The sequence below is a fragment of the Lepidothrix coronata genome, unplaced genomic scaffold (assembly GCF_001604755.1).
Source record: "Lepidothrix coronata isolate B3197 unplaced genomic scaffold, Lepidothrix_coronata-1.0 Scaffold25, whole genome shotgun sequence".
NCBI lineage: Eukaryota > Metazoa > Chordata > Aves > Passeriformes > Pipridae > Lepidothrix > Lepidothrix coronata.
In genome coordinates this window covers 74,150-85,479 of record NW_016690205.1, presented here as the reverse complement: position 1 = coordinate 85,479, position 11,330 = coordinate 74,150, and the positions used below count along the sequence as shown (strand labels likewise).

The window sequence follows — 11,330 nt, the reverse complement described above, 5'->3', positions numbered from 1 at the left end:
AACCTAATGCCTGTATTCACTTAATAAAATGTTGTGCTTAATTAAAAATGTTATGCTCTCTTCTGCCTCCTGAGGCTTCCAGACTTGCTTGTTTTCCTTGTGTGTTTCCCGTGGCTTTGGCCTGCTACTGCTGTAATCTAAATGTTGCCCTTCTGGGCTGAATCGGTGCTGTTTCAAATGAGCGAGCCCCGGGTTGGCTGCCAGCTGTTTCAGGAAGCAGTTGAGCATTACTAATGCTGCAAAAGGCAATCAGGCAAAGAAAACAACAATTAGACAAGGAAAAATAATAATTCTGTTTTAAAATTTTACATTGCTGCAGTTGGTATGGATCTAGGGTGAAGTGGGGCACTTTCTTCCAAGCAAAATGCTCACAGATCCTGTAAACTCATTCATTCATGTATTTAGTATGTCTGATGATTGTTTTGCAACTCAGCTGTAATGTTTTAATGTTTTTTCCTAACTGTTCTTTTCCAGTGTGGACTTTGTGAAATGGTCTTCCCAGGGAATGCTGAGGATGAGCCCGGATGCAATGAATGCTCTTTTCAAACCTACAATTGACCAGATTGTTCAGCACCTCAGTACGTGTCTGTGTGTAATTCCACTTATTGGCTGAGTTGAAATGGAGGTTTTTCTTCGCTGTTTCAGGGCAGTAACTGTAATAAAGTCAAATAACCTTCCTAGTATGTACCAGTTGTGGGCGAGGAATTTAGTTCTGAAACTTGTAGTTGTCTACAAATTAGTTAGGAAAATAATAAAAGTGAGGGACATCTGAACACATACTCCTCCTGCTTAGTTCTAGTACTAGTTACTGAGTGTGATTCAGTCCTGTTACTGCCTAAGCTTCAATTATTCTGTACTTCCAGGGCTGCAAGCATTCACAAGATTAAAATGCACTGCGAAACCCAGATCCTGCTTTTCTTTTTCCTGTTTCAGGCAGCAACTTAATAATGCCAGAGGTGTAACTAGCTTCTGATTTTTCCTGCTATTGAGACCTCTAGTTCATTTCTTCCCAGCTTTTGTTCATGACCCTCCAAATCACTGACATCTCTTAAATGCAAATAGTAAATGATGCATCATGGTAAAAGTACTTCCAGGTGCAGCTTAAGCAGCACCGTATTTATTTATCCAGTAATGGAAAGTGATGTGGGCTTATTGGGAAAATGATTATTTAAGATCTTTGTGGTGGAAGATTGGATTTGTATCAAGTAGAGTATAATGTATGTACTGAGCAAAGTGTTTCTGTTCTACACATTAAAAAACACTAACTGAATCATATTTGGAATGGAATATCCAGTTTTGCTCACTATATGTGAGGGATTATTAGGTTAACTTCAGAGGTCGGAACTTATATATGAACAGGGAGGGAGAGGCCTAGAATTACAACAGTTGTGCCATGTAACTCAGTCGTGCTGCCTCAGTTATTTGAACTAAGGGTGAGCCTGCAACTGAACTGCATGATATTCCTGAAAGTAGGGATTGTGGGTTTGAGCTAAGAAGGAACATCTGTAAAAATGTAAGGAGGTGTAACTTTACAGGTGGTATTTATTGTGGTTAAGATGTCAGGGTCAGAAATAATAAGTGAATTTAAAATGGGGTGACTTATCTGGAATGCAATAATGGGTGTGGGAATCAGTTGGGTTTGAGAATGTCTCGCTGATATTTGAAGTGGCAAGATGGTGTCTGTTTCCCTATTACCCATAATGTGACTGGCAGGATTTTGTTGCAAGAAATGTATGTCTCCCTTTACTCATAGAAGCTAAATAAAAATTCTGTTTTAAAGGCCACTTCAGAAATATTGTATGCTTTGAGGTAAGTGAATTCATAGTGAAATAGAGTATAGTAGAGACTACAGAAGTGGGAGTAGTGAATGCTGAGAGTGGCAGTGTGGGCATAGATGTGGCACTTTCAGATCTTGTGCATGTGCATGAAACATTCGGTGCACTCAGACATTAGGATTTGCATTTGCATTGCCTTGTCACAGTGTATTTTTCCTTATTGAATGGGCTCTGTTTCTGTTTAGGTGAAGTGTTCGACAAGCCAGAAGTGACCAATGTCAAGTTTCTGTTCCTGGTGGGTGGCTTCGCCGAGTCCCCCTTGCTCCAACAAGCCGTGCAGAGCGCTTTTGGTTCGAGATGTCGAGTCATCATTCCTCAGGATGTGGGTCTCACCATCCTCAAGGGAGCTGTTCTCTTTGGCCTGGACCCTGCTGTCATCAAAGTGCGGCGTTCCCCACTCACCTACGGCGTTGGTGTGCTCAACCGCTTCGTGGAAGGGAAGCACCCGCCGGAGAAGCTTCTGGTCAAAGATGGCACACGCTGGTGCACTGACGTCTTCGACAAATTTATCTCAGCCGACCAATCCGTAGCCCTTGGGGAAACTGTGACACGCAGCTACACACCTGCCAAACCTTCCCAGCTAGTAATAGTGATCAATATCTATAGCTCAGAACAAGACAACGTTGGCTTCATCACCGAGGCTGGGGTGAAGAAGTGTGGCACCCTTCGCTTGGATCTCACGGGAACTGATGCTTCAGTGCCGAACCGGCGGGAGATCAAAACACTGATGCAGTTTGGGGACACTGAAATCAAAGCCATGGCCATTGATGTTGCAACCTCTAAAAGTGTCAAAGTTGGTATTGATTTCTTAAACTACTAATGGTCCTTTTCCCCACCACAGCCTGTTTGTGAGACTGATCTTCCAGTATTCCATTTTTTGACATTCATATATCATGTAATCAAGTTGAATTTCAGCAGGCTACATGAGAACAGCTAGTAGTGAGGTGGGGTAATGTCATGTTTGTGCCCTTTGATGATCAAAGGCTGGATTTTGAAAGACCCTTAAAAAGTTTTGGGAGCTAAAGTTCCAGAGGTAGTTAAAAGTTCCTAAATTACTCAAGCATGCTTAAAGATCTACCTTTATTAAGTACACTTCGATTATTGTTGGGTCTCGAAGGTTAGTTAAAAATATATAAAAGTATAATCTCTTTGCCTTGTTCTTCTTCTTCCTCTTCCTCCTAAGAAACAGTCAGTAACCCACATGGTTGTTGTAGGGGGTGTATTTGTGTGGGATATCTGTTTAAACAGCACCATCCTCTGGCAATGGGAACAAATTAGTAGTCTGTAGTATTCTTTTAACTTTACCCGGTGCTTTCGGAATTTAAAGTGTTGAAAATTAATGACTCAAAGAAATGGGAAAAGAAAATCCTCAGAAATTCCTAAAATTAGATTTAGGAAGCAAATATATATATCTAAGAGCCTAATATTGATTGCTCCAGTTTGAAAACAAGGCCTTTATTGCCAAAGCTCTCAGAACAAGCTGTTAGATTAATTAGCTAGCATTGCCCTCATTATACTTTGGAAGATTATTAAGAGCTAAGCTGTTTCCCATTTGGGTCTTTTAAACTTATTTTTATTAGTTTCCATCTGAAACCGTGGAATCACATATTAGTTGAGGTTGAACAGGACATCACTGACTGTCTGATGCGACCTCTCAGCTCTGAGCAGTGTCAGCCAGAACAGGTTGCTTTATTCAGTTCTGAATATCTCCAAAATGGAGATGCCTAAACTTCATTTGACAACTCTCACTGCAAAAAAGCTTTTTCTTCTGTTCAAAAGGAATATCTGGAGTTTAAATTTGTGCACATTGCCTCTTTCACTGGATACCTCTGATAAGTCTGACTGCATCTTCTTTACTGTCTGCTGTCAGGCATTTGTACACGTTCCTAACGTCCCCTGAGCCTTCTCGAGCCTAACAGCCCCAGCTCTTTCAGCCTCTCCTCACATGGAAGATACCCCAATCCCTTCATCATCTTCTTGGCTCTTTGCTGGTCTCAGTCCAGTGTGTCCACGTCTCTCTTGTACTGGGAAGCACAGAACCAGATCTGGCTCTCCAGCTGTGTGGTCTCACCGGGGCTGAATAAGGGGGAATAATCACGTTCCTTGACCTGCTGCCAGTGCTGTTCCCAATACAGCCCAGGAGGCTGTTGGCATTCTTTGTTGCAAGGGCACATTGCTGGCTCACACTGAACCTTGTGTCTGCCAAGACCCCGAGGTCTTTTACTGCCACCAAGCTGCTTCCGAGTCCACAGCGTGTAGGGGGTTGTTCCTCCCCAGCTTCAGGACTTTCCACTTGCCTTCACTGAACTTTGAGGTTCCTGTCTGCAGATTTCTCCACTCTGTTGGAGTCCTACTGACCTGTCTGGTTTATCAAGCACTTCTCCAAGTGATTATTCTTTTTCTTGTTAATTCCTATATTGAGATTTGGAAGTACAGGTAGATGATGGCTGTCCAGGAACATTTAAGTGACTTAAAAGAGAGAAAACCATTCAGATCACAAGTACCATAATATATTTTGTGTAGTAAACATTTAAATGGAGTAAAATATATTGCTGTGTTGAGTTGGATGGCCAATGAAGTGGAAGGCAGAAGCCAATATAATGCAACTACAAATAGCATTAAATAAAGCTACACGGCTTTACATGTCTGTGAGCACAGAACTCTAACGCAGGGGAAATGCGGAGATGGTCATGGCAGCATCTTGTTTTCCAGATAACAACTTTCTGGAAACATTTTCTTAAGCATGTTCACCTGGAATATTTCTTTTGCAACTCAAATAGTTTCTATTTTGCAAAACGCTACAGGTGGAAAACTTCTGAAACCTACATTCTATATCTGCCATGAACTGACAACTACAGATTCAAATCCAAATCCCACTCCAAATGAGCAGACTGGTGCCACCTAGAATCACCCCAAAATACTGACGCCTTCAGAGCATTTATACAGAGCTGCCCAATTACCTGCTGGAATTCATTACATTTTTGAAGCTTTGAAATGTTATTATTAATCTAAAGCTTCCTTTCTAATAAGTTGAGCATGAGTTAAATTCATTGCTGACACTTTTGGGAGATAAAAGCTTAATCAGTAATTTCACTAATTTATGTTTCAGTCCTGCACTTAAGCTTTCTGTGTTTATCCTGCAGTTTTGCCACAATAAAGAGCTGCAGAACTGATCCACTGCATTTTGTCATTGAGTTTTCTGTGTCTCCTGCAGAATTCCTTAGTTGAATGGGAAGTGTGTTCTGCATTTAGCTTTAAAATATATATATAAATAAAGGACTAAGGAGAATGCTAGTCATAGTATCCAGCTGGATACTTTCTATGATTACAAAGTGTGCTTGCTAGCAGTCGATTTCCTGCTGCCTGCTAAATGCTTTAAAAGCTAAATACTGGGATTTTTTTGTGTGTTGCTTTCCATGGTTTACAAACAAGAGAAACTTTAAGATGAGTTATAAACAATATAATTTTATGTATATACAATATTTAAATATTGTACAGACTCTTTCTTTCTACAGTGCTATTTTCTTGTATAAAAATGCTCTTTGCCTCTGTTGATTTCATTCAACTGTTAATTTTAAATAACATAGTTTCTCAATCAGCTTCTGTAATTATAGGCTTTTAAAGATGATAAGATATGAAATGTAAAAAGGTGATCTTACAATAATAGGAAAGAAATGTTGGTGTGTCAGAGAATACAACATTCTTCCTGCAATGCAACTCATACCAGTTAAACACGTTACACAGATGCACTAGTATGATGCTGGGGTTTTCATTTCTTCATTTCAGATGGTGACCATTCCTTCTCCAGCAGTTCATCATAATAATGGATGAATCCTCCTGTAAAACCAAGTTTAAAATTAGTTTGTATAATCTGGGTATACAGCTTCTTCACTAGGTTTTTGGGTTTTAATAAGGGACTCTAATTTAAAAAAAAAAAAAACAACCAAAAAACAAAAACACTGCAAACAAGAAATGACCTTCCAAAGTCAGGCAACACTCATGTATTGTAGCTGCAGGTAAGACCCAGTCTCTCTTTACCATTTTCACCTACCAAAAGACAGAATTCTTAAAGAAAACCAGGCTTCGGTGTCTGTGCATGCAGTGTTAAATTGGGTTGGTCCAGTTCCGCACAGATTTGTTTTCAGTGGCCTTAACACAGAATTTGGTCTGCTAAATGGCTGCCCTGCCCTCCTCTCCCCTATGAAGAGGAGGTGACCTGCAAGATTAGGTGGCCCATGGTTTTTGTGCTGTTTTCAGCTGTCTGCAGGGTGGTTCCTGCAGCTCTTCTGAAGCACAGTTCCCTGCACAGCAGTGATTCTCTGCCCTTTGTATTCACCTTTTGTAAGATCCCATTTGGATCCAAGCAGGGGCTTGGTGCTGAAGTTACTGCAGCTGTAAAATGTGGTTTGCATATTTTTGCACTTCCTCCTTCAGTCTGATGAGAGCACTATCAAGCTTATCTTTGCAGAGCACTGAACTACTGAACAAACTCCCAGCTATCCTTGTTGCCCTCTTTAAGAATGGAAAATTAGCTCGTCTTCCTAAGGAATTAGAATTTTAAGTAGAATGTTATGCTGTTGTCTGTAGACTGTAATCCAGTTAAACAATTTCACATTGTAAGAGGCATGTGGATGCCCATTTTGATAAAGGATGGTAGGCTGTAAAATTAATGTGGAATTTACTAGGGAATGAGTAAATTTTAGAATCATAGTTCTGATACTTTTGCAGGAGGTTCCCTGTGCAGCATTTTTTTGGTAGGGGTTTCAGATGACATTGTGCAACTTAATGTTGAAAAGACAAGGCCTGCTACCCGTAGGGAAAGCAGGGGTCTTGGCAGAAGTTTTGCTCTGAGCAGCAACTTGCAAGTTTGGGTCCAAGTTACTGAACTCTAGGCTAAAGTTTAGCAGCTAATTGTGATGGAATGATTAATTGTGTTAGAATATGATAAATGTGCAGTGATGGTTAGGACAGTTTACATTGGTATGAATATACCAATACTTATATACAGGAGTTTTAATGCATTATTATGAGAAGGCTAGTTATATATTGCAGGCATTTAATTGCCAAGATAGGCTGCATATTTATGATATGAAGTGGCTTAAGCGGATGAATAGTATAAAAGTTGTTGGGCATAACGTCACAGTACTCACCTGCTTGAAATAAACTATATTCTAAAACCAACCATTGTGGTCTTGTTCACCTCTGTGCAAGATAAATTCAGATTTCACTGATGTTTGGAGCTGTTCACAACTTGTCTGGATTGTATCTTGAGTGTTCTTGTGTCTTCAATCATGTCAAATAAAATACCTTAAAATTCATTTTTCTTTTTGGGTGTCACTGTTCTTACGAAAATGGCAATGACTTTGAGCAATACCATAAGCAAATCTGGTATTTTCTGTAGTAGTGCTCTCAGAGAGCCAGGAAATCAAATATAAAATTTGGTATATCAAAGAGAATGGTAAGCTTTAGGTCTTGTATATTAAAAGGTGGTTTATTGTTAAAATTGTATTATCAGGCCAATAAGCAGGTATATTTGCATGAAAATGTACCTCTTTATAGATCTAGAAATGTTTAGTAAGGTCCAACTGGACTGAAAAAAACCTTGCATAACAATTTGTGCAATATTACATTTTTCTGCTAACAGTTGTAGGCCACATCCCTCTAAAATTCTGCATTGTTGTCACCAGCTTTAGAGAGGATTCAGGGGCATGTGTGACCTTCGTGTACGATGCTGCTCAGATGCAGAGATGCAGAGAGTGAACTGAGATGTGTAGCAGCCACTACACCCCAACTTCCTCCTATGTGCTGCAATGAAGATGTTTTACAGGTGCTTTATGACTATAATTATAAACACCATCCTAATAGGCGAGGTACTGTATTTAACTTGTAATGAACTTGATTTCATCTAAACATTCAATTAATGTTACCAGTACAATGGGAAATATAATTACAGTCTTCAGAGACACATTGAGAACCAAATTTTGCTTTCAGTGTTCTAGCACATCGCTGAAGCTTCCAGTGGAGTTTCATGTATGTGCATTCAGAATTTGATCCTTTCATTGGACTTTTCTAAATCTCCAGGTTTTCTCATATGAGTGTGTTTATATTTAAAGTTACAGCCCCATCCCGATAGGAGGGATTATGTATAAATTGTTGGTTCTACAAAATCACATAAGCCCTTACTGAAATTTGCAGATGTTATATTCACGTGAATAGCAATAGAATAAAACAACTTATAAAATGTCTTAAGGACAATGAATGCAGAGTTCCTTTACTCAGTGCAAGAGCTGCTTTATTTTCAAGACATGCAGCCTGGGTAAATTGATGAGAAATGCAGATGCTTTGTGTAGTTGGGATTCAGGCCTGTTATTTGCCAGTTTCATTAGGTACTGATATTGGAATGCTTGTACTTAATTTTTTTTTAGGAATAAATTCTGTTTTATTAGTTCTCAACACATGCTGTGTTCTAACACAGAGAAACATTTTTTTGTGGTGGAACCGATGCAGTCATAATAAGTCATTGTGCTTTTTTCCTTCAAATTAGAGACCTGAATGTGGATATTCAAACAAAGCAAGAAGTTTCACTATAGCCTGTGCAGTTCCACAGATGCAAAGATCAATTTCTTGCAGCAAAAACTCTCTTGTGCCAATCCTTATGCCATATATTAAGTCAGTTGACGGCAAACATTTTTCTGCAAACTGAGAAATTCTGTATTGTCTTTGGTTAACATACAGTTGAGTGGGTGTTGCTTATAATTTTAAAGTAGTACTTATTTTCTAATTTTTCAGAGACTATATAATAATAGGGAAAGGTTTACTAGACACCATATTGCAAGACCTCTGGCTTTGTGCCCACAGCAGAAGTTACTGAACTCGGACATGGTGTTCACTACCATGGGATGGCAAAAAAATTAAGAAGTTGGTAGATTGATCCTTCTATCCGTGTCCACAGGTGAGCTGACACAAACAGGGAGAAATGAAAAATACAATATAAGCTTACTCTGGGAATATTGTGTGCTGCAGCAGAGCCAAGACAGAAAAAGAGGACAATACCAGATTGAGTGTAAGGAGACTGAAAGAATCAGTGTGTAACTAGGATTTTGAACTACTAGGACAAAGGCATTGGTGTGCTCCGGCAGTAACAAGATCAGGGAAGGTTTCAAAACAGAAAGAAGTGGTGAGATTGAGAGCTGTGAATGCAGAGTTCATTAAACCATAGTAATCTAAGGAGTTAGAAAGGTGACTCTCCCTTTCCAAAGGGCAGCAAGGAGTATTTCCTTCCCTTTGAGGAATAAGCTCTGCACCTCTAGTAGGAACTTCCGTCTGCCATCAGCTGATAAGAGTGGACACCAGACTGAACATATCCTCTTCCTCTGTAGTACAAAGAGCAATCTCAGTGCTGCCCTGATGCTTCCCACAACAAACCCCCTGCATGCCGTGCCTGTGTATTTGCTAACACACACAAGGTTGCAGTTAAAACACTGCAGTTCAATGTGTTGTTCAGAGGTTTTACTTTTCATCTAGTGACAATCATAATAGATTTATTTTCTCAGCCCGTGACCCCTCGCCAACACTTTACCTAGATGACAACTGACTCCTCAAAATGAGAGGAGTTGAAATAAGTTAACCGTGAGCAGAGCAGAATCCAGCAGAAAAGATGCTGGTCCTGGATGATATATGCAGGAGTTCTTGTATCTAAGTGTGGTTTTCTACAAAAAACATTACTGCATCCTTCTTGGGATAATTTTCTCCTGATGTTCCTTGTGTAAGCAGGGGTCCTGGATGGCAGTACTGTCTGTAGGGTGTTGGGAACACTCAGCTAGCTGCCTTATCCATGAAAAAGTCCTTAGTTGTAGAACTCAGTGGTCAGAAGGATAGATATTTTGTCAACTCAGGATAATAAGGTCAGTGTTTCAGTCTGATAATTGTGTAAGGCAGTTGAAATATCAGGTAAGTGATTGAGGGTGTTCCAAAAAGCGTTTGAATAATGTTGTCGCTCTTTTGTTTTGTCTTAGGGGTGAAACACATGAGATTGAAAATCAAAAAGTGCCACACACTTACCAAGAATGCTACAGGACTGAGGGGATGTTGACAAACCACACTGATCACATCCCACAGAAGCATTTTTCATTTCTCTCCTTCAGAGTCAGGTAGTGCATAGTGTATAGTATATATATTTTCCCCTTTTCTCTTTTTCTATCTCTGTGCGGATCCATCCAGTATTTTTGCTGACTGCAACTGTCTCTCTGTCAGAGCATCACAGGGATCCATGTAGCTGGAAAGGACCTCAGACACCAATCGTCTATCACTGTCCTGCTCCAAAACAGTATTAGTTCTGCCTAAGCTACTCCCAACTTCTATTTAGTCTGGTTTTAAACCTTCTGATCCTGCGATGATGCTGCCTGCTTGGGCAGTTGACTTGTCTTTCACTGTCCTCACCTGTCTAAAATCTTACATAATGTCAGCTTTGACTCTCTCTGGCTGTCCTACCCCTAGAGAACATGGGAACATTTAATCCCATTCCTGCTCTGACAGCTTTTGACATATCTGAAGACTAGTTTCATGCATGCCCTGAGTCTAAATCTTTAATTAAACCCCAGGTCTTTCAATCACATTTTATAGACCTATGATCTTTCTTTTATGGCTCTGTTGGCAGTGGGTGCTGATTTGGAGATTTGGAAACTGATGCCAAGGTTATTCTGTGTGCATACACATGAAGGGCTTGTGTTGGGTACATCTCACTACGAAACAGCCCTGATGAAGCATCAACAAACAATGAAATGTGATATGGGGAGTTGAGGCACATTGTGGTTTTGACTTTTGCAAACAATGGTTAAAGGCCTTCTTGTGTGCAAACTGAAGGGTGCATGTTTGAACCTTAGGAGCTTGTAGCAGTTAATATTGTATTAGCTGGATGTGTTTTGGATAAATTACACCTATGAGGTAACCACAAATTATGGTTATGAAACAGACTGTGAGTTTTGCGCTCACTTTGCTTTTAGAAATTGCATTGTTAAAGCATTTTCCTTGAACTCCTATACTGTGGAGGTTCTGATAAACTACTTATGCCTTGCTGACCTGAAGTGTGTTGAGCTACATGAAAAATGCTGCAATGAAAAACTTCAAGGAGTGTGAGAAATCTGTATCTTCATGAATGACTTGTTGGGGAAGTTTGGGCAGGATAGATTGAGCTTTTTACTCTGAATTTAAAATGCAAGAAAATACTCCAGCCACAGAAAATGGGGCTCCACTCTGAGGTTAAAGGCTAATTTAATCCAGTAGTCATTCCTACTTTTGGCTAGGTGTCAGCACCTCTGGTCTTTAAGTCTCCCTTACACTCCTCCTGTCATTAAAATCTCTGGCATCTTCTGTGTGGCTGTAATGGGACATCATGTCCTTTGGAAAATGAAGATCTAAATGAAGAGTGTTGGAAGACAGTGCTTTAGGCTCTGTCACTTAATAGCTGTTACTTTACTCAAAATTGATGGGTGTGGA

At 39.9% G+C, this 11,330-nt stretch overlaps 1 protein-coding gene across 2 annotated transcripts in view; it reads left to right on the top strand.

Moving 5' to 3' along the window:
• HSPA12A (heat shock protein family A (Hsp70) member 12A) overlaps positions 1-7,151 on the top strand; it is a 55,313-nt gene extending 48,162 nt beyond the window's left edge. For both annotated transcript variants that reach the window (XM_017809300.1, XM_017809301.1), the window contains 2 exons: positions 475-578; positions 2,021-7,151. In XM_017809300.1, coding sequence (XP_017664789.1) covers positions 475-578; positions 2,021-2,655 — 739 coding nt within the window. In that variant the 3' untranslated portion in view covers positions 2,656-7,151. The remainder of the gene's footprint in view (positions 1-474; positions 579-2,020) is intronic.
• The last annotated feature ends 4,179 nt before the right edge of the window (positions 7,152-11,330 follow it).